This window comes from Aquarana catesbeiana, linkage group LG01 (genome assembly GCF_042186555.1).
Source record: "Aquarana catesbeiana isolate 2022-GZ linkage group LG01, ASM4218655v1, whole genome shotgun sequence".
NCBI lineage: Eukaryota > Metazoa > Chordata > Amphibia > Anura > Ranidae > Aquarana > Aquarana catesbeiana.
The window spans coordinates 75,329,676-75,355,942 of NC_133324.1; the positions used below are offsets into that span (position 1 = coordinate 75,329,676).

General features: G+C 43.6%; 1 protein-coding gene across 2 annotated transcripts in view; it reads left to right on the top strand.

The window, feature by feature from the left end:
• The window catches only part of SEC11C (SEC11 homolog C, signal peptidase complex subunit), a 60,920-nt gene that overhangs the window by 18,259 nt on the left and 16,394 nt on the right, over positions 1 to 26,267 (top strand). For both annotated transcript variants that reach the window (XM_073620608.1, XM_073620600.1), the window contains exons 2-4: positions 8,564 to 8,673; positions 13,235 to 13,384; positions 17,587 to 17,706. In XM_073620608.1, coding sequence (XP_073476709.1) covers positions 8,564 to 8,673; positions 13,235 to 13,384; positions 17,587 to 17,706 — 380 coding nt within the window. The remainder of the gene's footprint in view (positions 1 to 8,563; positions 8,674 to 13,234; positions 13,385 to 17,586; positions 17,707 to 26,267) is intronic.

Genomic DNA, 26,267 nt, shown 5'->3' on the forward strand with positions numbered 1-26,267 from the left:
AGGGAAGTGTTTCTAACTGGGGGGGGGGGGGGGGACTGGGAGTAGAGAGAGATCGCTGTTCCTGATCACTAGGAACAGACAATCTCACCCTACTCCCCTGACAGAACGGGGATCTGTTTGTTTACACTGGCAGATCCCCCTGTTCTACCTCTCTGGAGTGATTGTGGGTGGCCCTGCTGATTGGCTCCCCCGCTAGCGAATGGGCACGCGCGCCCACAAATCGTCGTGTACGCTCCCGACGTACAATGACGGCGATTCACGCAGGAGAGCCAACCTGCCGCAGTACAACTGTGGCGGCTGGTCGGGAAGTGGTTAACAGTACTGCACTGAAATGATGTGAACGATGCCCATTGGATTACCTTGATTTTGGACTGTCTCTGCAGTTGGAGTGCAATCCAAAATGCATCCAACTGCAGCCAACAACGCTGGTGTGAAAGGGCCCTAAACCTAACCAGAGAAGGAAATAAATGCACACGGAAATGCTATGAAAATGTGAAAACGTTCTAGCATGCTTTCATTCACCGAAGGATCTTCCTCTGCTGAAATGTTACAATTTATTTTCATGCTGGGCTCAGGGCAGAACATTTCCACAGAGTTCCCCTCATTGTTATTTTGTGCTTTGCTAAAATACCAGCAGGTGACAAATAACGAATAATAAAACAAACAAGTAAGACTCGGTTCACACTGGGGCAACTTGTCAGGCGACTTAGCCAACCGGAAATCTCTATGATCAACATCCGGCACCAGTGGATCCCTTCTCCGGCTCACCGATCGCACCGGTGAGTTGGTAGAAGCACCGAGGGGCAGCGGGAGGGGGCGATCAAGAGGCTGAACAGCCGCTATGATTGTTCTTATGGTGCAGGGAATAGAAAGATATCCGAATGATGCTTGTAGCTGCAGTCATCATTCAGATATCGCCGCTTGAAGTCCGCAACGTGATGTGACGTTGGGCAGGCGGCAGTCGGTTAAGAGATCATCTGATACCATTTAAGATATTACATAGGGCTTATTATACTTCTCAAAGGCTTCATTGGCTCAATCACACTGTCCCTCCCTCCATCCTGCTGGTGATATGATCGAGATGTGGGGGGCTTCTTCCATATCTTTTGGACTTGTCCGGTTATTCAGGTTTCCTGGGAGGCTGTGGTGTCCTTCATCGGTCAAATAACTCAGGCCCCACTCACCACCTCACCTAGAACCTGCTTACTACCTCTTGTTGAAGGTCTCTCGCCTACAAATGCTGGTAGGACTCTATTAGGACTTTTTCTTATTTTATGCTAGGAAGGCTATTACCCTCCACTGGAGAAAGCCTAGGGCTCCCTCCATTATTGAAAGCCGATCAACTCACAGCTATCACTGTATAAAGCCACATATCCCCCCCCCCCCCTCCCCCCCCGCCCGTGCCCCCCTCCATGACTTTTTCATCAAAATCAACAATGCAACTATCAGTCCCTCCCCTCATGCCAGGGTACCAGGTGTAATCCTAGACTCTGACTTGTCATTTCAGCCCCAAGTCCAATCGTTGTCAAAAGTTTGTAGAATCCCTTTTTAACAAATGAAACCACCAAGCTCCTCATTCACTCCCTTCTTATCTCTCGCCTTGACTATTGCAACTCCCTTCTCATTGGCTTACCTCTCCATAGGCTATCCCCTCTTCAGTCTATCATGAATGCCGCTGCCGGACTTATCCACCTTACCAACCGCTCAGTGTCTGCCACCCCTCTCCGCCAATCCCCACACTGGTATCCGATCGCCTAGCAAATTAATTTTAAAATACTAACAACATCATACAAAGCCGTTCACAACTCTGCCCGGAGGTACAATCGCCAATCATTACAGTCTCCAAATATTACCCAAACCGTCCTCTCCGCTCTTCTCAAGACCTCCTACTCTGAAGCTCTCTCATCTCCTCCTCCCATGCTCATCTCCAGGATTTCTCCAGAGCCTCTCCCATCCTCTGGAACTCGCTACCTCCACCAGTCCGGCTATCCCCTACTCTTGCTACCTTCAGGTGATCCCTGAAAACTCATCTCTTCAGGAAAGCCTATCACATCTCCAACTAATCTTTTACCACTTCCATCAGCTCATTCCCCACAGTTACAACCTTTTGTACCACCTGCCCCATCCTATTATATTGTAAGCTCTTCTGAGCAGGGCCCTCTTAATCCTCTTGTATTTTATTGTATTATAACTGTATTGTCTCCTTTTTATATTGTAAAGCGCTGCGTAAACTGTTGGCACTATATAAATCGTGTATAATAATAATAATAATTATTACTGCCATCAATGTGGGCACAATGAGCCATTTAAAAGCACACCTTTCCTGCAGCTTTATATTATATTTTGAGTTTTTTTTTTCTTATGCATTGTTTTTATGTGGGTTAGTCTTCTCCCGCGCGTGTCAGACTCCCTCTTTTGCAAACTCTGAAAACCAATAAAGAGCTTGTTTAAAAAAAAAAAAGTTCATGGAGGTAACCTTCCCAGAAGGACCGGATTGACACCTGTTTTCTATAAAACCCTTGGCACTGGCCACCCTTGGAGCTGTAGTCCAGGGGACTCTTTTCAGCTGTGTGCAGCATTCAGAGCATCATCTGTGAGAAGAAGATATAATGAATGTGCAATCCTGTATTAGAAACCTCTCACACATAGCCTGTTCAGTTCCAGCCTATTCATTCTTCAATGTTCAGTCGAAGAGCAGCCAAGTGTTCTGGCTGATATGCAGGGCCTATTCAAGGTGCCCATTATTTATCTGCAGTAATTGGCTCATCGGTATTGGACGCTTTGCCATCACAGGGCTTATTTATGTGTTTTTAAAGGATAATGGTACTTTCAGCAAAAATTGCAGTCTTGTAATAGGCAAATGGTTGACTGCCAAATTGTAAGTATAAAGTGGTATTTTTTTCCAGAAAGACGTGGTTTTATCTTCTTTGCTGTATAGAGGAAGATTAGGGGCACAGTGTGTCAGACTTAGCATGAGCAAAGATGCCTTTCCCTTACCCTTCACTTGATGTACGCTATCTGTCACTGTCAAGAGGGACGGAGGATGCCAGCATTGTGTGAACTCAAGTAGACCGGGCAGATAAAGACCATTTCATCTAGAAAAATTCAACCCCGTTCCATTTATATTTGGGCAGCATGTTGTCTCCCTGTTGCAGAACTAAGACTTCCACCAAAAGTACACAAAAGACTGGCCTTATTCTAGCCAATCTGGTCACCCAATACAGCACTAATGCTCCTATTGGTTTGTATTGTGTTACCCCCTAAGTGGAAATAATGAGTTCAGCGACACCTCTGGGGTAAAAAGGCTGAGAAAGGCAACTCTAAAGCTTGCTGTTCTGTAGTCTTGGATGCAGTTTACCCAATTTACAGCCCTCACTGATACCCTTTAGATCCCATACACACTATTAGATTTTCTGCAGATTTTTGTCTTCAGATTTACCAAAACCATGTTATGAGGTCAGACCTTAAAGGACAAAAAAAAAAAAAAAACCTGTAAGACAAAGGCATAATGAGCTAGTAGGCATAGCCTACTAGCTCATGATGAATTACTTACCTGAGATCGAAGCCCCTGCAGCCGTCCTCGTACACAGCTCGGCGGACATCGCTCCCGGAGTTACTTCCGGGTATTGCGGGCTCCGACGCTGTTATTGGCCGGAGCCACGATGACGTTACTCCCGCGCATCCGCTGGTAACAGCACACTCACTGAAGCAACGGCACGTACGTGCCGTTGCTTCAGTGCGCATGTGCCGATAACGTTGCACATTCAAATTTCAAATACAGGGGATATCTCCTAAAATGTTTAGGCCCCTTTCACACTGGGGTGGTGTTGGCGCCGGTGGTAAAACGGTGCTGTTTTTAGTGCCGCTTTACCGTTGTTTTAGCGGCGCTATTCCGCCGCTAGCAGGGTGGTTTTAACCCCCGTTAGCGGCCGAAAAAGGGTTAAAACCTCCCGCAAAGCACCACTGCAGCAGCGCTTTGCTGGTGGTATAGCCGCGCTGCCCCACCGCTCCAAAGATGCAGCTTGCAGGAGTTTTTGTAACGTCCTGCAAGCGCACCGATCCAGAGTGAAAGCCCTCGGGGCTTTCACACTGGAGACACAGCAGCGGCTGTTTCAGGGCGCTTTGCAGGCGCTATTTTTAGCGCTGTAGCGCCTGCAAAGCGCCCCAGTGTGAAAGGGGTCTAAGGTTTAGGAGATATCCAGGGTAGCTACATGTAAGCCTTATTATTAGGGATGCACCGAATGGGTTTTTTGGTGCCGAAACCAATACCGAAAATAAATCTTCCTTGATCCCGAAAACCGATACCGAAAGTGACTATTTTTAAAAATATTTTATACAGGAGATGGTCAAAGACTGGGGACATGGTACAGGAGATGGTCAGAGATTGCAGACATGGTACAGGAGATGGTCAGAGACTGGGGACATGGTACAGGAGATGGTCAGAGACTGGGGACATGGTACAGGAGATGGTCAGAGACTGGGGACATGGTACAGGAGATGGTCAGAGACTGGGGACATGGTACAGGAGATGGTCAGAGACTGGGGACATGGTACAGGAGATGGTCAGAGACTGGGGACATGGTACAGGAGATCAATGCAGCCTCAGCAGTGCCCGTCAGATGCAGCCAGCCTCTGTCCCCAGTAGTGCAGCCTGTGTCCCCATTGCAGCCAGTGAAGGGAGAGGAGAGCCGCCGCCGCCTGTTTGATTACAGCGCCGGGAACATCACAGCTTTCATTTCAATAGCTGTGTGTTCCCCTCTGCGCGCCGTCACATAAAGCCCCTCCCCCTTGTCCGGGCACTTTGATAGACAGATCACCCGTCCAATGGGAAAAGGGGGAGGGGCTGTATGTGACAGCGCGCAGCAGGGAACACCCAGCTATTGAAATGAAAGCTGTGATGTTCCCGGCGCTGTAATCAAACAGGTGGCGGCTCTCCTCTCTTCTACAATATAGGAAGCCCCCCTGATAGGCGGCACCAGGGGCGGGGATGGAGCCCTGCCCCTTTCGATATCGGCAAAAATTCTCTTTCGGCTTTTTCCGGTGCATCCCTACTTATTATGTTGTTGTAAAGGTTTACAACCACTTTAAGCGTTTCAATTTGTATGCAATCAAGCAGGCCCTGGCACTACATGGTTTTGGTAAATCTGAAGACAAAAATATGCAGAAAATCTAATAGTGTGTATGGGGCCTTATAGTGGCTCTAAAGGCTCATGGTTTATTCCCTTCATGCATAGAATGCATGAAGGGAAAAAAAACCTCTGTGCAGCAGCCCCCTCAGCCCCCCTAATACCTACCTATGCCCGATCTTCCTCCAGCAATGTGCATGAGAGCCTCGGCTCTCTGTGGACTTTCCCTCATTGGCTGAGACAGCAGCAGGAGTCATTGGCTCCCACTGCTGTCAATCACAGCCAGTGAGCCAATGAGGAGAGAGAGGGGCGGAGCCGAGCCGCAGCTTTGTGTGTGGATGGACCCGCAGAGTTGCGGCTCATGAAGGAGCCTGCCCGGGTGCCACTATTGCAAGCTGCTTGCTTTAGAGCAATGGTCTTCAAACTGGGGGCCGGATGCGGCCCCTTGCTTGACTTTATATGGCCCTTGGTCATATGTCACCAACGAAGGGGCACAGTTCCTCCCAATAACACCAATCATGAGGCAAAATTCCTACCAATGACACCAACAATAAGGCCCAAATGTCACCAATGATGGGGTACAATTCCTCCCAATGACCCCAAGGATAGGTCAATTCCTCCCAATGACACCAACAATGGGGCTCAATGAGACCAAGGATGAGGCATAATTCCTACCAAAGACACCAACTATGGAGTGCAATTCTTCTCACTGTCACCAAAGATGGGGCATTGTTTACTCCAACTGATGCGTGGAAATTTTCTACTCCCGATGGCCACAGTCCGGCCCCCCTAAATCTGAAGGACAGTAAACTGGCCCTTTGCTTAGAAAGTTTGGAGACCCCTGCTCTAGAGGTACTCTGCAGGAGGGAGGGGCCAAGAGCTCCGGGGAGCAGGATCGAGACTACTCTGTGCAAAACCACTGCACAGAGCAGGCGAGTATGACCTGTTTGTTATTACAAAAAAAACAAAAAGAAAACAAACACTTCTCTGCTACATGTAAAAATCATATTCTTTTTGCTAAAAAATTACTCGGAACCCCCAAATATTATATATGGGTTTTATAGCAGAGATCCTAAGGAATAAAATGGTGGTCGTCGCAACTTTTTATCTCGCACAGTATTTTCACAGCAATTTTTCAAACTCCTGTTTTTTTGTTTTGTTTTTTCTTTTTTTTAAACAGTTTCATGCATAAAAAAAAAGCCAAAAAAACACAGTAAAGTTAGCCCAATTTTTTTGCATAATGTGAAAGATGTTACATCGAGTAAATAGAAACCCAACATGTCACGCTTTAAAATTGCACACACTTGTGGAATGTTGCTGAACTTCGGTACTTAAAAATCCATAATAGGCGACGCGTTAAAATTTTCTACAGGTTACCTATTTAGAGTTACAGAGGAGGTCTAGCACTAGAATTATTGCTCTCGCTCTAATGTCCTCGGTGACACCTCACGTGTGGCTTGAATGCTGTTTACGTCTGTGGATGCGACCTATGTATGCTTTCACTTCTGCGAGCGAGCACGCTGGACCGGGGACGCTTTACATTTTTTTTGTTTGTTTTTATTGTTTATTTTGACTTTTATTTTTCTACTTTCTTTTTCCATTTTTATTTTTTGATCACTTTTATTCCTATTACAAGGAATGTAAACATTTTTTCAAATGCAGAGGCCAGGCGTGACGCCATAGCATGGTGCCTGGCCTCTGAAAGGTCAAAGAGACTTCTGAGGGCCATGTGGCTCGCCGGATTCTCTATGGTGAACTTCCGCCACCGACCGATTCATTCAACGGCTCGCCGATCACACGGGCAAGCCAGTAGAAGCACCGGAGGGCGTCCCCTCCCGCTGCCTGTAAGAACGATCAATTGGTTGAACAGCCGCTATGATGGTTCTTGTGGTGCAGGGAATCGCCGGCTGAGAAAAATGATATCTGAATTATTTCTAATTGCAGGCATCATTCAGATATCGCCACTCAATGTCTGCGACGTCATATGACAGCGTGCTTGCGGTAAGTGGTTAACCTCCCTGGCGGTATTCCCGAGTGTGGCTCGGGGTTAAAATTCAGTACCATTAGCGGTAACCCCGAGCCACACTCGGGATCGCATTGCAGGATCCTGGGGCGGCGTTACTTACCTTGTCCCCGGGATCCTGCGATGTCCCCTGCAGTGTCTGAGGGCTCCGTCCTCCTCCGAAGCCTCTCCGTGCCAGGCTCCGTTCCCTGCGAGCGGCGCGACGCACGGGGGCGGAGCCTGGCGGCAAATTCAAAAAACTGTCAATCATAACACATACAGTACTGTAATCTTACAGATTACAGTACTGTATGAAATTATTTCACATCCCTTTTGTCCCCAGTGCTCTGGCCCATGCCCTGCATGCAGTTTTACATGATATATACTGTTCTTTCTGCCTGGAAACTGGAGATTGTCCATAGCAACCAAAAAGTGTCCCTTTACGTCAAAAGTGGCTTTAGACCAGCTAGAAAACAGCGATAGTAAATTAGAACACTTGCAGAATTGAGCGATAGTGAATTGTGGGGAAATTTATTTTATTACTATTTTTTAAATTTTTTTTTAATTATTTATTTTTATTTATTATATTATAATTTATGTTTTTGTGTTTCAAACTTTATCATACCCGGGATATCTACTAGACTCTGGTTTGGACAGATTTAAGTGTGTTATTGTTAAGATTTACAGACCTACAATATAGAACGCCAAATTTACATGCAAAATAATGGTACCGCTTTCAGCACCTAAAATCCGAAATAATCATACCGCCAGGGAGGTTAATATCACTTTAACCTGTCCAATTCGTTTATTTGTTTAAAGTGTAAACCCTAACCATGAACTTCTCTAATTTGCTTCCTTTTTGATCTGTTAAATTTACCATTGAAAACCCTTTTTTTGTTATATCTAGTAAACGAGGGCAAAGAGATACCGGTTGATCCTGCCAGAAATTCAGTGAGCTCCTAAATTTCTATAATGAGCTGACAACACTGTACTGACATATCAGACAATGTTATAAGCCCTATCTTCGTTCTCTCTGTGAAGAACAGAACACCCCCCTCTGTTATAGAGATGTGTTTTGTAGTCCTGTCATATTTCTGCTGTAGGGGGTCAATGCTGCTCTTCTATAGATACATTGTCACTGTAGACTAAAAGTATTTTAGTGACAGGAACACCAGGTGATCAAAAAAGCTTGGAAAGAAAAAAAAAAGTACCGAATTTGTCACTTACAAGGACTGGTAAACTGCAATGCATTACCTTATTGTTTTTTTGGTTTTATCTTGCACAATAATGATTTGTCAGATTTTTTTCCCACATTTTAGGTGCTGCGCTGGAAACAAAACCTTACTTTTTTATTTACCTTGAATGAATTGAACTGTGATTAAACTGTACCTTTTTTTTTTTTTTTTTTTTTTTTTTTTTTTTCTTCTCTCCACAGCTGTACTATCAGGTGCTGAATTTTGCCATGATAGTATCGTCTGCCCTCATGATATGGAAAGGCCTTATTGTGGTGACTGGTAGCGAGAGTCCAATAGTTGTCGTACTAAGGTACCTACACACCCACTATTACTTCTCACTTTACTGTTTGTATTATCAATATACATTACTTTATATTTTCAGGAGCAACACTATGCAGAAAATATTTTTTATACATCAAAGCTACCAACAATAATGGTTCTTCATCGTAAGTCAGGGTTGGGTGGGTTTCTGCAGAATATGGGGTTCGTTATAACGTTTTCAAGGGACTATTGGGCATACAGTAAAACCTTGGATTGCGAGCATAATTTGTTCCGGAAACATGCTTGTAATCCAAAGCACTTGTATATCAAAGTGAATTTCCCCATAAGAAATAATGGAAACTCAGTTTTCAGTCCATATAAAAAGATTATAGCAATGTGATAGGTTGTGTAACCATAAAATGTCCATCCACAAATGGAAGTCTCTACAAGGGGATTAGAAGCAAAATCCAGCAGGATCTACAGAGTATAAAAGAGAAGAGAGGCGCCTCTAAGTGTAGCAATATGGTTACATTTAATGAAGGTACAAAATTTAGCAACTCACATGGTTGATGATTAAAAGAGGCACATCTAAGTATGCAGGCATCCGGGGTAAAACTGTCCACATAGACCGTCCTCCGCACCGCCAGCTCTTACTGCTGTCCGTCTGGAACCATGACCGGGACGACTACCCTGCAGTAGCGAGATTTGAAAGCGAGGCTTGAACCACTCATGGAGCGCAGCGTGGAAGGGAATGACGTCAGTGGTGATGTGGAGGATGGTCTATGTGGACAGCTTTACCCCCGATGCCTGCATACTTAGATGTGCCTGTTTTAATGATCAACCATGTACCTTCATTAAATGTAACCATATTGCTACACTTAGAGGCGCCTCTCTTCTCTTTTATACTCAGTTGTGACATTACGCTACTTGTATATCCACTTAAGCCCCGGACCATTTGGCTGGCCAAAGAGCGGAGCACATTTTGTGATTCACCATTGCGTCGCTTTAACTGAAAATTGTGCGGTCGTACGACGTGGCTCACAAACAAAATTGATGTCCTTTTTTTCCCACAAATAGAGCTTTCTTTTGGTGGTATTTGATCACCTCTGTGGTTTTTATTTTTTGCGCTATAAACAAAAAAATAGCGACCATTTTGAAAAAAACGCATTATTTTTTACTTTTTGCTATAATAAATATCCCCAAAAAATATATAAAAAAACATTTTTTTTCCTTAGTTTAGGCCGATATGTATTCTTCTACATATTTTTGGTTAAAATAATCGCAATAAACGTTTATTGATTGGTTTGCGCAAAAGTTATAGCGTTTACAAAATAGGGGATAGTTTTATGCATTTTTATTAATTTTTTTTACTAGTAATGGCGGCGATCAGTGATTTTTATCATGACTGCGACATTATGGCAGACAGATCGGACACTTTTGGCGCTATTTTGGGACCATTCACATTTATACAGTGATCAGTGCGATTAAAAATGCATTGATTACTGTGTAAATGTGACTGGCTGTGAAGGGGTTAACCACTAGGTGGCGCTGTAGGGGTTAAGTGTGTCCTAGGGAGTGATTCTAACTGTGGGGGGGGGCTGTGTTTGACACGACACTGATCCCGATTACAGGGAGCTGTGATCAGTGACAGTGTCATTAGGCAGAACGAGGAAATGCTTGTTTACATCAGCATCTCCCCATTCTTCCTCTCCATGAGACGATCGCGGGATCCGCGATAACACTCGCGGAGCTCCCAGCGCACGCCCGCAAGCCGCCTCTTAAAGGGCAACGTACAGGTACATTAATCTGCCTGTACTTGCCCTTCTGCCGCAATATATCTGCGTGAGGCGGTCGGGAAGCAGATATCAAGACATCGCTTGTATATCAAGTCAAGATTTATTTAAAAATTTTGTTTGTCTTGCAAAACGCTCTCAAACCAAGGTTTTACTGTATTTTCCAACCAATAAAATAAAATTAGTCTCTGAATTTCAGGCAGTATCTTGAATATTTGGGTGGGAGGGGCAGGGCACACTTGGCTAATGGGAAAATTGTCCAACCCTACCGTAATCCAGTTGCATTTGTCCCAAAGAGACCATTTACAATTTTGGAACCTGCTTTTGGCACTCATCACTGTAGTCCCACTCGTGTGTGTGTGTGTGTGTGTGTGTGTGTGTCTGTGTGTGCGCGCGCGTGCCAGTTTATCAATGTCAATATATGCCTGTGTTCCGTCAGATTAGGCGACCCATCAAATTTCGTAACAGAAGTGACGTTCTGTCACGGACACCTTGGTACAACCCACACTCGCCCACACTAAGCCTACAGTCTGAAGTCGCCAAGCAGACATCTTTTTACACCCATCGAAACCTTGCATTTCACACTTATTTTTACCACTAAACAAGCAAATCTGGCAGGCTGGTTGTACCCAAGTTGATCAGTCGACCAACTTGGTACAGTTAGCCTGCCTATTAACGATTCAAATTTCGGCCGGTTCCTGCTGAATCAGCCGAGATTCGAACCATGTATGGCCGGCCTTAGCGCGTTAAGACAAACCAATTTAAAGCAGAGGTCCACCCTAAAAAAAAACTTACATAAAAATGCTCCTAAAAATCTGAAAAAAAAAACTAATTGAAAAAAAAAAAATTTTTTTTACTTACCAGAAATGGCTGTTACTAGGCAGATCGTCCTTCCTACTCCGCGGTGATCTTCATTCTTCTCCTCCTCGTGTTGTCTTCTGGGGAATATGGGGCGCGCTGTGTTCTGGGAACTGTGTGTGTCCCAGAACTCAGCCGGCCATTCACAAAGCACTGTGCGACTGGAAACGGGCAGTGAAGCCGCAAGGCTCCACTGCCTGTTTCCCTTAGTTCGAATGGCGGTGCCGGGACCCGATCAGATGGATGGATCGGCCTCGGGTGGCCGACATCACGGGCAGGTAAGTGTGGTTATTAAAAGTCAGCCAGGTAAGTGTGCTTATTAAAAATCAGCAGCTACAGTGTTTGTAGCTGCTGACTTTTACATTTTTTTTTTTTTTTTTTTTTCAGCTGGACCTTCAGCTTTAACACTGACAGGGGTGCTTACAGGGGGGGTCAGGGACAGTTAGGACAAGGTGCGCCAGACTCGGTGTAGTATTTAGGTATTCATTTAATATGGAAAAACAAGCCAAATGGCTACTCACAAAAGGATAATGATATCAGGCACATAAGTAAGGGATCCGGGATGCGGGGTCACTCTGTGGTCCGTGTGGTGGGGAGCTGGCTTGGTCACAGTAGTGTAGATGGTAAGCCGCTAGGAGATGGAGCGGCAGTGAAGCCTCTATGGATGTCCGGGGGGGCTTGAATAACCCGCACGCTGAAGTTCTCTGTGACAGAAGATCTGAAGAAACAGCGGAGGCTGTGAAACGCGTCATCTGATTGGTTGCCCCAAAACATCGCTTCCGGTCCTCGAAGCTTGCGTTCCACGCTGACACGCATTTCTGGTTCCGGTTTCCGTTTGCCACAGAGAACTTCAGCGTGCGGGTTATTCAAGCCCCCCGGACATCCATAAAGGCTTCGCCGCCGCTCCATCTCCTAGCGGCTTACCATCTACACTACTGTGACCAAGCCAGCTCCGCACCACACGGACTGCAGAGTGAGCCCGCATCCCGGACCCCTTACTTATGTGCCTGATATCATTATCCTTTTGTGAGTAGCCATTTGGCTTGTTTTTCTTATTAAATGAATACCTAAATACTACACTGAGTCTGGCGCGCCTTGTCTTTGTCCTAATTTGCCTTCCAAGAGTTGTGCTTCTACTCTCAAGGCTGCTGCCGCCAGTGTAAATTGGAACTTAAACTGGAACTATTTATACCTGAACTGACTTTTTTTTTTATAAATTTTCACTTTCGCCTTTCCCCTCCCCCTCATATTTATTGTATTTTATCTATATAGCCACTACCCAGTTGGTTCTTGCGCCATCTCCCTCTTTTTTTCTACTGACGGGGTCAGGGACAGTGGTCAGATGTTATCCATTTATGTAAAACTTTTATCCCAAAAGAAAGAAAAAATGTTTTCTGTAACTGCTTATAAAGTGTTAGCTGGAGTGCAACTTCAGTTTGAAAGGAAAAGTCCATCTAAATCTGCTTGTCTACCACTACTCTCCTCCCAGATTGACAGTGCTGCTGCCCAAAGGTGGCTCCATTGCTCCTCCACCCACGGTGGAGACACCCTAAGACAGGTAGTGTGTTACTGGCTGAATCGCCAAGTGAAAATAAAGGAAATAAAAATTGGTAGGGTGCAATGTGACATTATTGTTTTTCGGTTTAATACCACTTTAAATGCTGCCATTGTGAGGGCGAGCACGGTGGTCATATTATTTCAAGGGGTCATCTTAAATCTGATGTACAACCCACATGGTCCACAGTTTGGGATTAATCCCGCTTTGCTTCAAGCAGACTAATACTTTGTTCCTTTTCATATTGTAAACATTGGTTTGTGACTTTCCCATCTTCCACGTATGAGGACTATGTATTTGTGATAGAATTGGTCGCCTGTTGATAAGATGAAGGTCTGCTCTTAGGCAAATATACACCTAGAGCTCACAGGCCGCTCAGTAACGCCTGTCTTGTCCTCTTGCAGTGGCAGTATGGAACCAGCATTTCACCGGGGAGATCTGCTTTTCCTAACAAACTTCCAGGAAGACCCCATCAGAGCCGGAGAAATTGTGGTGTTCAAAGTAGAAGGAAGAGATATCCCTATCGTTCACAGAGTCATCAAAGTTCATGAAAAGTAATGTATCATCGTTCTTCATTATTATGAGTCAAAAGACCAAGGCAAAGCACTGTTTCTAGGGCTGAGGACACCTCCAAGGTGTTAAGGTGTCCAAAGGAATACAATATTTTTGAGTCCGTCAGTATAAAACATCTTTGAGTGTTTTTAGAGGATTGCTCTTTGGGAATTCATAGGCCTAACCATTAATTCTGACACGCAGCAGCAGAAAAACTACAATACTACCAAAGAGTGGAGGTCTGGGGGCCAGCTATACAGCTGAATAATCTCTTAAACGTTTGTTACAACCTTCACTCTCTACCCAAAGTAAATTAATCATTGTCGAAAAGTCTTTTATACAGCATGTCTGTCACCTTCTGAAATGAATGTATGCTTAGTGGCAGGCAGTGTAATGTCTGTGCTTTGGTTTTGTTAAAGCTTGCCTGCCCTGAGAAGCCCAGGCTTGGACCACAGGCCAGTGCTCACTTAGAACTTTTGCTATGTCCCATAATTCAAAGTGTGCACTCAAAGCAAACAAAATCCTTCCTTGTATTAAGGGAGGTATGGACTCCAGAGAGAGAGATATCATTTTGCCGATGTAAAAAATCATTAGTAAGACCTCATCTGGAATATGCAGTTCAGTTTTGGGCACCAGTTCTCAAAAAGGATATCGGGGAACTGGAGAAAGTGCAGAGAAGGGAAACCAAACTGATAAGAGGCATGGAGGAGCTCAGCTATGAGGAAAGATTAGAGCAACTGAATTTATTCACTCTTGAGAAGACAAGATTAAGTGGGGATATGATAACCATGTATAAATACATAAGGTGTCCATATAGTGAATTTAGTGTTGAGTTATTCACTTTAAGGTCATCACAGAGGACAAGAGGGCACTCTTTACGCCTAGAGGAAAAGAGATTTATTCTCCAAATATGGAAAGGTTTCTTCAAAGTAAGAGCTGTGAAAATGTGGAATAGACTCGCTACAGAGGTGGTTCTGGCCAGCTCAGTAGATAGGCCTGGATTCTTTCCTAAATGTACATAAAATAACTGAATACTAACGTTTATAGGTAAAGTTGATCCAGGGAAAATCTGATTGCCTCTCGGGGGACGAAGAAGGAATTTTTTCCCCTGCTGTAGCAAATTGGTTCATGCTTTGCTGGTGTTTTTTGCCTTCCTCTGGGTCAACTGTGGGTATGGGATTGTAACGTGTGTGTATATATGTACAAACCACATACCTTTCTACAGGTCATTACATAGTTAGGTTAAAAAAAGTTCTCTCGTTCTCTCTCTCGTGTTTCTCTCTCTCGTGTTCTCTCTCTCGTGTTCTCTCTCTCGTGTTCTCTCTCTCTCTCTCTCTCTCTCTCTCTCTCTCTCTCTCTCTCTCTCTCTCTCTCTTCTCTCTCTCTCTCTCTCTCTCTCTCTCTCTCCTTTTCTCTCTCTCTCTCTCTCTCTCTCTCTCTCGTTCTCGTTCTCTCTCTCTCTCTCTCGTTCTCTCTCTCTCTCTCTCGTTTCTCTCTCTCTCTCTCGTTCTCTCTCTCTCTCTCGTTCTCTCTCTCGCTCTCGTTCTCTCGCTCTCGTTCTCTCGCTCTCGTTCTCTTCGCTCTCGTTCTCTCGCTCTCGTTCTCCTCGCTCTCGTTCTCTCTCTCTCTCGTTCTCTCTCTCTCTCGTTCTCTCTCTCTCTCGTTCTCTCTCTCTCTCGTTCTCTCTCTCGTTCTCTCTCTCTCGTTCTCTCTCTCGTTCTCTCTCTCTCGTTCTCTCTCTCTCGTTCTCTCTCTCTCTCTCTCGTTCTCTCTCTCTCTCTCTCTCGTTCTCTCTCTCTCTCGTTCTCTCGTTCTCTCTCTCTCTCTCTCTCTCTCTCTCTCTCTCTCTCTCGTTCTCTCTCTCTCTCTCTCTCTCGTTCTCTCTCTCTCTCTCTCTCTCGTTCTCTCTCTCTCTCGTTCTCTCTCTCTCTCTCTCTCTCTCGTTCTCTCTCTCTCTCTCTCTCTCGTTCTCTCTCTCTCTCTCTCTCTCTCGTTCTCTCTCTCTCTCTCTCTCTCTCTCGTTCTCTCTCTCTCTCTCTCTCGTTCTCTCTCTCTCTCGTTCTCTCTCTCTCTCTCTCTCGTTCTCTCTCTCTCTCTCTCTCGTTCTCTCTCTCTCTCGTTCTCTCTCTTTCTCGTTCTCTCTCTCTCGTTGAACTAGATGGACTTGTGTCTTTTTTCAACCTGACTAACTATGTAATGACCTGTAGAAAGGTATGTGGTTTGTATTGTTAGATGAGGATGATGTACCAAAGTCATTAAGCTGGCCATGGATAGTTCAAATCTTGGCCAGTTCAGCGGGAACCAGCTGAGCTTCGATCCATCTATGGGCAGACTGTTTATACCCAAGTCGATTCAGTATTCAACTTGGGTACAACCAGCATGTCAGATTTTTAGCATGAGATTATTGCTAGCAATAATAATTGTGTTCTCCGCGCCCGGAGAACACAATAGCTCCGCGGGAAGTTTTGATGGTCAGTTTTCATGGCAGCTCTTTCCCAAAGAAGATTTTACATCTATTTTGGCAGGTTTGTTTAAAGCTGATTTTCAGGGGTCAATAAATACACTAGGATGCTTTCAATGAGCTACTTGAGTTTGGTCCCAGACCACACCACGGTAACCCTTTAATTTTAAGTATTATTTGTGTTCATGCTGAAAACTGTTAAGGTAGATGGTTTTTTTTTTTTTTTTTTACTCCACCAGCTAGCGGGTGTTGTAAAGCTTCACTTTGTAAAGAATACCCAACCAGGCAAGGAAGATTAAAAATAAAAAAAGCCTTTTTGCTTGCACATGATTGGATGATGGAAATCAGCAGAGCTTCCCTTCATTTACTAAGCTCTGGGGAAAATGAGTGCAACTGTTCTTGCAAAGTGCATTGTTTGTTTTTCCTTTAATAAATCAACCCCATTGTATTCTGACATCGGGACTCACTCCTTTGGTCCGATCAACAAAAGTTTTCCAAATTCCTATTCCACAGAAGTTGATCTATTGATCGACTTCGGTAGAATGGGGATGGCAATACATCGATTGAAATTTGGCCAGTCCCTGCTGATCCAGCTGAATTTCGATCCATCTATGGCCAGCTTTGAAGGAGTCTAATGCCGTGTACACACGGTCGGACTACACAAGCTACAAACGTCCGACAGCCTGTCCGACAGACTTTTCGACTGACTTTTGGCGGACTTTCAACGGACTTTCTAAGGACCGGACTTGCCTACACACGATCACACCAAAGTCCGGATTCATACGTGATGAAGTACACCGGACTAAAATAAGTAAGTTGATAGCCAGTGGCCAAAAGCTGCCCTAGTGTCGGTTTTAGTCCGTTGGACTAGCATACAGACGAGCGGATTTCTGGGTCCGGCGGAGTTACGACGTAAAGATCTGAAGCCTGTTCCAAATCTAAAGTCCGTCAGATTTGCGACTGGAAAAGTCTGCTGAAGGGTCGGTGAAGCCTACACACGATCGGATTGTTCTCCGGATTTGGTCCGTCGGCGTCCGTCAGACCAGTCCGGTCGAAAAGTCAGACGCCCCATTAGGGTTGATTTACTAAAACTGGAGAGTATGAAATCTGGTGCAGCTCTTCATATAAACCAATCAGCTTCCAGTGTTTTTTTTCTTTTTTTTTTCAAAGCTTAAGTGAACAAGCTGAAGTTAGAAGATGATTGGCTACAATGCACAGCTGCACCAGATTTTGCACTCTCCAGTTTTAGTAAATCAAACCATGTATTTATGCTGAATTAAATTGTATCATTTGTCGGTCTAAGGCTGGGTTCACACTGGTGCGATGTTAGACATTGCATGCGATTCGCACCGCTGTGCAGATCACATGTGATCTCTGTGCGATGCAAATTCAGCCACACAGATTGTATGGCTGAATTTGCATTGCATTTGCACCAAATATGGTGTACGACCCTTTTTTTGGTCCGCGCTGGAATCGAATCGCATGGGTGTTTACACCAGTGCGATCCGATTTTTCACCATTTGACAGTTCTCACTGCGATTTGCAAACCAATCTGGGGGTGTCGTCAACTTTCTATTGACACCCGCAGTGGTTCCCATAGGGCATTGTGAACTGCCTGCGAGCCCTATGCGATGTGGGAACCGGCACTGGAATTGCGCTGGTTACTGCACCACGCTAGTGTGAACCGGCACTTGGTGTCCTCTTGTTTTGCCTCTTATCCTGACCTTTGTATTTGATTTTCAGGGAAAATGGGGACATTAAATTCCTGACCAAAGGTGATAACAATGAAGTTGATGACCGAGGTCTATATAAAGAAGGCCAGAACTGGCTGGAGAAGAAGGACGTAGTAGGCAGAGCGAGAGGGTGAGTTGTTTGTCTCCTCTGTCGGAGGATGTGTTTATTTGCGGTTTGCCTCAAAGCTCTGGGACCTTGAGTTTATTTCCTACCAGGATTTTCTTGCATTTGAATTGCAATTTGTACACCTGAATGTGTATCATTATGGCTGTCATAGGGGCATTAAATTATAGACTCCCCTATGGGAGAAATTGGTTGTAAATTGCGTGCATGCTTTGTAAACCTGTCAAGATTTAACCACTTAAGGGCCGAGCCTCTTTTTGAGATTTGTTGTTTACAAGTTAAAAACAGTTTTTTTTTTGCTAGAAAATTACTTGGAACCCCCAAACATTATACTTTTTTTTTAACACCCTAGAGAATAAAATGGCGGTCGTTGCAATACTTTCTGCCACACCGTATTTGCGCAGCGGTCTTACAAGCACACTTTTTTTTTTTGGAAAAAAAATGTTTTTTAATTAAAAAAAAATAAGACAACAGTAAAGTTAGACCCAATTTTTTTTTATATTGTGAAAGATAATGTTACGCTGAGCAAATTGTTACCCAACATGTCACGCGTCAAAATTGCGCCTGCTCGTAGAATGGCGACAAACTTTTACCCTAAAAAATCTCCATAGGTGACGTTTAAAAAAATTCTACAGGTTGCATGTTTTGAGTTAGAGGAGGTCTAGGGCTAGAATTATTGCTCTCGCTCTACCGATCGCGGCAATACCTCACATATGTGGTTCGAACACCGTTTTCATTTGCGGGCTCTACTCACATATGCGTTCGCTTCTGCATGCGAGCTTGGCAGGACAGGGCCCGTTTAAAATTTTACATTTTTTTTCTTATTTATTTTACCTTTTATTTTTTATTTTTATGCTGTTCTTTAAAAAAAAAAAAGTGTCACTTTTATTATTATTATTATTATTACAAGAAATGTAAACATCCCTTGTAATAGAAGAAAGCATGACAGGACCTTCTTAAATATGAGATCTGGGGTCAAAAAGACCTCAGATCTCATATTTACACTAAAATGCAATAAAGAAAAAAAAAATGGCCCTTTTACGTCGCTGCCACCCTGCAGTGATATGCAGACGGGGGGGGGGGGCTTCTTCCCCTCCCTCGTCTCCATGTCACACAAGGGACAGCATCCGATCGCCTCCGCCTCTGCCGACGGCTCCGGTAAGAGTCAGAGGGCACCAGAGCGTGGGGGGGGGGGGGGGGGCTCTCCTCTCCCAAAAGTGATCTTGCGGTGAATCTGCCACAGAGACCACTAATATCGGAAACCGGACCGCTGGCCGAAGAAGAGGATACCGGGGTTATGGCTGCTAGCTGCTGCCATAACAACAATATTCCTCTTCAAAGTTAGGACGTATATCAGCGTGCGGCGGTCCGGAATTGGTAAAAAAAAAAAAAAAATGCACATAGGTATATTCTATTGTTTTGGTATTTTTTGTTTCTTTAGCTAGGAAAATATTAAATCAAGCACGTGAAGCTCTTGGCTACTATAAAATGTTGCAGAAAGTTAAAGATTAATTCCAGGTATGGATATTTTTGCATAGTTACATTCTTCCAGATCAATGTAAGAATGCACATTCCGTACCTGGCTGATGATCCCTGTGGAAGCTGGAACTCTCTAGAGCAGTGGTCATCAACCCTGTCCTCAGGGCCCACTAACAGGCCAGGTTTTATGTATTACCTTGGGGAGATGCAGACTAGAATACTGCAATCACTGAGCAGCAAATGATATCACCTGTGATGTATTTCAGTTATCTTGCGAACCTGGCCTGTTGGTGGGCCCCGAGAACCGGGTTGATAACCACTGCTCTAGTTGGCACCACCACTACAGTGATCCTCATTCTTTCCAGATCCTGCTCCAAACAGCTGTCCTGCTGCAGAGTAACCATAAGGTGGTCACTCGCTTGGCATGGGCACCATTCAGAGAATGCATGGTGCTTTTCTCAAAGAATACAAGGTGCTCTCTGATTGGGTGAGGTGGAGATAGCAACGTCACCAGTCAGTTTCTTCACCTTGCCTGATCTGAGGGCACTTTGAATTCACAGAGATAATGCCAAGCTTTCTCTGAATGGTGCCTGTACCAGCCGGGTGACCCCCCTGATCTTACTATGCAGCAGGGCAGCTGCTCGGCACGGGATCTGGTAGACGGGTGAGAATCGGTGTAGTGGTTTTGGCTATTACAGTGATTCTCCACTTCCACAGCGATTAGATATACATTAAGGTCATAGCCCTGTCAGGCTTGAAAAGGTAAGGCCTGCAGAAATTGCAAAAATACATGTCTATAAGTGATTTTTTTTTTTTTTTTCCTTGACCTGAATTTTCATGCAGATTGCAATTCAGATCCCAGTTTCTGTCAGCTTGTAATTTACTACTTCAGATGTTTTGGCAGTCTACAGCAATTTATATGGAGCTGTCAAAATCAAGATGTACTGATCGAACGCATTGTGCGCCAATGCAGCAAGGCACGCGCCTGTCTGTGATAATAGGACCATTATGCAGATTATACAGATTTTCCTGTAATGACCGGCCAGTGTCGATCTTTGCACCGCGGTGTAGATCGCTCACTGTTGTTAACCCTTTACACACAAAAGTGCTTGCTGTATTGTGGTCCTTTTACATATTTTGTGTATTTGCTGATATTTGACTCCTTACTACAGCCAAGGTGACAGAAATGAACTGTTGTGAGCTGACCGTACTTCAATCACAAGGATTGGTGTCTGCTCTGTCTAGTTGTCTTTTGTTGAACATCTCCCCTCTCATCACCTCTAGTTCTCTACAGCATATTGGGATGCCGGTCTGTATTTTTTAATCATAATTGCCCTACTTGAGATAACACAGGTAAAGTAAACAGGGCAGCTTTTCTGGCAGAATGAAAGCGGTAGTAAACCGCATATTTTTTTAAAAAAACAAAAACAAAAAAAAACCCCAAAAAACCTGCAAGACAATGGCATAATGTGCTAGTATGCATCACATACTAGCAGGGTGAATTAAAATCTACGATTTAAAAAAAAAACATCAGATTTTTATTTTTTTATTTATTTTTTTATAAAATGTATTTTATTATTAATTTATTATTTTATTCATTTTTAAAATGCTTTTGGAGTAGAAATCTACCTAAAGATAGTTTTCTGTTCAAGATACATTAATAATTTAGTTTATTCAGCATGAAACGGAGCTTAGTTATGTAACATGAGGCTGTATATTCTGCAATATTTACATTTTTGGTATACTCATTCAATGAAGCTCTGTAAACAGAGATAACATGCACTGCATTGATGCATTCACACGATTTCACAGTAACCATGAGATAAAACAAAGTTCAGGAATATTCCTTTATCCCATTTTTTTGCAAATCTATGTACACTACAAACTGTATGATTGAATCGGTTCTGATATCGCTGTTTTACTAACCTGACAGCTTATTATTCTAAATAGGAAACCTTCATCTTGTTTGCAAATAATAAAGATTCTAACTACCAACAAGAATGAGTCCTTACATTTTAAAGAGCACCTGTCATTTCAGATCCATCATGGCAGCGCCTGTTAGCGGGCATCCATTCACCTGTTGCCACCATGTCCCTCACCTTGTGCCGCATCACCAGCCGTCCCATTAAAGTGAATGGGACTTCAGTGAGCCGCTGCGGGACAGAGATGACAGTTGCTCTTTAAAATTGATAATTTAAATCGAGTTGATTTAAATCAAGCCTTTTTACTAGTGATTAAATCAAATCCACCCTGCATACTATAGCACATTATAAAATACTTACCTTTCGAACTAACCCCTCCAGTGGCGCTCAGTCACTGCTGACGGTGGGGTGGGTTCCATTTTCACCCGGTCTATCTTCCGGGTTCGAGTGCTTTGGCTGTATAATTGGCTTAGCCACAACAACATCACTCCCATGCATGTGCACGGGAGTCACGGCCATGGCACGGAGCCCTAAATGGACGGCACGGGTATACCGTCCCTTCAGAGCGCCGGCAACGTCCCCAGCTGCATGCGGTTTGAATATTTCCTAAACGGTGCATGTACTTACAGGTAAGTCATATTATAACCTTACCTGTAGGTACAAGTAACAAAAAAGGCTTAACTACCACTTTAACAGTTGGTTTTTTGTTTTTTGTTTTTTTTTTTACTTGAAACTATTCTAAAAAAAAATTTTCTAATAGTATAATTTAGGGATGCACCGTTACCAGTTTTTTAAGACTGAGAACGAGTACCGATACTTTACTTTTCCTCAATTACTCGCCAATATCAATTACTGATACTTATTTTTTACATTTTTTTTTTTTTTTTTTTTTTAACACTACCTTTTTTAACTTTTTTTTTTTTTTTTTATCAACTTTATTGCTATTACAAGGGATGAAAAACATCCTGAGTAATAGCATGGGCCGTGAAAGGTCCTCTTTATGGAGAGATCTTTATTTAACCCCAAATCTCTCCTCTGGCCTCCAATGCAGCCAAGTAAAAAGGGAGAGAAGTTATAGGCGCATAGGTTTGGTCACTGTACCTAATCTGCTATGAACAATGTTCATGAATATATAATATGCAAGTCCATAATAAGTCCCAGCAGATCCAACACTAGGGCAAGCTTCTGGAAGAGCTGTAGCAGATTCTAAATACATGAAGGACAAAAACAGAAGGAGTGCCTCAAAATGCAGTCTGTCTTTCCTTTCCCTTCACTTCCCCCCCACTCTCACTGGAGAAGTTCTTCCCCCGGCAGTCCCTCAGCTCCAGCAGCGCTGGTCCCTGACTGGTTTCACCAATGTCACTCAATGGAGCGTACTTATTGGGATGCTCCAGCCCTGGATCAGCTCCCTGGCACTTCCCCCTCTATCCTTCCTGACTGTCGCCCATCTACTCTTTCCTAGAGCCTGCACCTCTTTGTCTCCACCCGCCTTTGTCCTAGCACCTGCCGTGTACGTTCCTGACTCTCCTTTAGTATGGAGGGACTTCTCAGTGCTGACAGTTGCTTCCCCAGATTCAGAACCTGGGCTTCCAGGGAAGCAATCCCAATCAAGGAATGCATACATACCGCAAGACGTACACCAAGTCACCTCTCCACACCCGCCGGGCATCGTACCTATTAATTTAATGAGGATTGGGGAGTATACCCTGTCCAAATTACCTAACAACTAGTTCCTGGCACTAATACTCAACAAGACAATACACAGGTACTCGCAGACTTACGTGCACTCGCAGACCTACGTTCACCCGCACACACAATACACAAGTACTAATGATCCACACACACACACACAAACACACTACTCAGACAACACTCAGGTACTCGCACTACACAGGTACTATGACCCCTGTTCTAACCTCCTGTTTTCAACTCTGGTTTTTAACTCGCCACTTAGTCCCATTCCACTAACTCTGGTTTTTAACTCGCCACTTAGTCCAGTTCCACTAAGTCTGGTTTTTAACTCGCCACTTAGTCCAGTTCCACTAAGTCTGGTTTTTAACTCGCCACTTAGTCCAGTTCCACTAAGTCTGGTTTTTAACTCGCCACTTAATCCAGTTCCACTAAGTCTGGTTTTTAACTCGCCACTTAGTCCAGTTCCACTAAGTCTGGTTTTTAACTCGCCACTTAATCCAGTTCCACTAAGTCTGGTTTTTAACTCACCACTTAGTCCAGTTCCACTAAGTCTGGTTTTTAACTCGCCACTTAGTCCAGTTCCACTAAGTCTGGTTTTAAACTCGCCACTTAGTCCAGTTCCACTTGGGCAGAGTTCCAGCAGACTCAAAGATGAGCAGGCTCACAATGAGTTCTACACAAGGTTATATAGGCCTCAAGCACCTGTGACCAATTAACCACTCCCCTTAATTAGTAGTCTGAAGGAAGCAAAGAAAAAAAAATGCTGTTTAAAAAGTGTCAGAAAAAGGTGTTAAAAAGCTACAAGGAAAAACCCCAAAAACAACCTAAAAATGCAACCCAGCAATCACCAGCAGTCAAAAAGCAAAACTTGTTCGCTCTCCACTCAAGGCTCCCACTGTTTAGCTTCCAACCAGCAGTCTGGCCAATCATGAACTGGAACATTCACCTTCCCCGCCAGAGATATCCTCAACCCGGGAGCAATCCGAAGTCCGTGGTCCTAGAAGTCGGCCTTCATTTAGGACCTTACTAACCCCCTCTTCCCATGCAATAGTAACAGTCCTACTTGCTGTGTTCTCTTCTCTTAGCAGATGACTGGTACTCTTCAAGAGACGTCTAGTTGTAATTACAGCACAGTAATATTTATTGACCTGTAAAAGAAATTCTCACATTGCATTTTGTGTTCAATTTTTTTTTCTTCTGTTCGGAACTGCACAGCCTTTCTGTAATAAAGTGGTTTGCAACTAGCGTACCATTCATTGGTCCTCAGCAAAAAGCAAATTGCATTTTTATGTTACTCAGTCTTGCGTGTCGGTATTATGTAAGATGGGGGGGAAGCCTTCTGTGCCAAGTTAGAATTAAACATTATTTCAGCGTTCGTGGCGCTCTCAGCTCAGGCGGCTTCCGGCACAACACTCGCAGATGCAGACACTTCGGGCGGCAAGTCATTTTTTTTTTTTATTGCTCGTTAAGTGGCCTCTTGTTTTCTTTTTATAAAGACGCATTAACTATTCTCTGCACAGCAGCGTCTCTAAATTCATTATTGTCCGCCCGTCCCTCCCTCCTTGTTCTGATAATAAATTGGAAAAAGCCCATTAATACCAAATATACTGCAGCAATTATGGAGCATTTTGTATACTTTGGCAAGAGGAGGAATTTTAGGTGAGAAGTTCCTGTGTAGTGTATTTTTAGTAGTAAATATAATAATATAAAAATAATATATATAAAAATATGACAGTTGCTGTTGCTGACTTGTTTTTAAAGCTACAGCCCCCAGTCCATTCTTATAAACTGAACTCCAGGCAAACCGGTAAATGCAAAGATAAAAACACATTTATGGGTACCTGCCAAAGGATTTGTGTTTTTCCAGTTCTGAAATTTGCACAGCTCCGCCTCACATCATAGCATTGCCTGGCAGGCCTTGAAACCTGTTTTTTTTTTAATTATTATTTATTATTTATTTAATACGTATTTATATGTAAATGTATTTTATTGGGATTTTATGTGATAGACCAACACAAAGTGGGACATAACTGTGAAGTAGAAGGAAAATGATAAATGGTTTTCATAATTTTTTACAAATAAATTCTATGAAAAAGTGTGGTGTACATTTGTATTCAGCCCCCCTGAGTCAATACTTTGTAGAACCACCTTTCACTGAAATTACAGCTGCAAGTCTTTTTGGGGATGTCTCTACCAGCTTTGCACATCTAGAGAGTGACATTTTTGCCCATTCTTCTTTGCAAAATAGTTAAAGATCTGTCCGATTGAAAGGAGAGCGTCTGTGAACAGCAATTTTCTTGCCACAGATTTTTAATTGGATTTATTTCTGGACTTTGACTGGGCCATTCTAACACATAAATATGCTTTGATCTAAACCATTCCATTGTAGCTCTGGCTGTATGTTTAGGTTTGTTGTCCTGCTGGAAGGTGAACCTCCGCCCCAGTCTCAAGTCTTTTGCAGACTCTAACAGGTTTTCTTCTAAGATTGCCCTGTATTTGGCTCCATCCATCTTCCCATCAACTTTGACCAGCTTCCCTGTCCCTGCTGAAGAAAAGCATCCCCACAACATAATGCTGCCACCACCATGTTTTACAGTGGAGATGGTGTGTTCAGGGTGATGTGCAGTGTTAGTTTTCCATCACACATAGCATTTTGCTTTTAGGCCAAAATGTTCAATTTTAGTCTCATCTGACCAGAGCACCTTCTTCCACATGTTTGCTGTGTTCCCCACATGGCTTCTCGCAAACTGCAAACGGGACTTCTTTTGGCTTTCTTTCAAAAATGTCTCTTCCATAAAGGCCAGATTTGTGGAGTGCACGACTAATAGTTGACTTGAGGAGAGATTCTCCCACCTGAGCTGTGGATCTCTGCAGCTCCTCCAGAGTTACCATGGACCTCTTGGTTGCTTCTCTGATTAATGCTCTCCTTGCCATACCGGTGTGTAATTTAATCTCAGTATAAATACAGCTGTTCTGTGAAGCCCTCAGAGGTTTGTTAGAGAACCTTAGTGAACAATCAGCATCATGAAGGCCAAGGAACACACCAGACAGGAATAAAGTTGTGGAGAATTTTAAAGCAGGGTTAGGTTAATAAAAAAATATCCCAAGCTTTGAACATCTCACTGACCACTGTTCAATCCATCATCTGAAAATGGAAAGAGTATGGCACATTATGTGATAGACCAAGACAAAGTGGCACATAATTGTGAAGTGGAAGGAAAATGATAAATGGTTTTCAATTTTTTTTTTTTTTTTTTTTTTTACAAATATGTGAAAAGTGTGGTGTGCATTTGTATTCAGCCCCCTTTACTCTGATACCCCTAACTAAAATCTAGTGGAACCAATTGCCTTAAGAAGTCACCTAATTAGTAAATAGTTCACCGGTGTGTAATTTAATCTCAGTATAAATACAGCTGTTCTGTGAAGCCCTCAGAGAACCTTAGTGAACAATCAGCATCATGAAGGCCAAGGAAC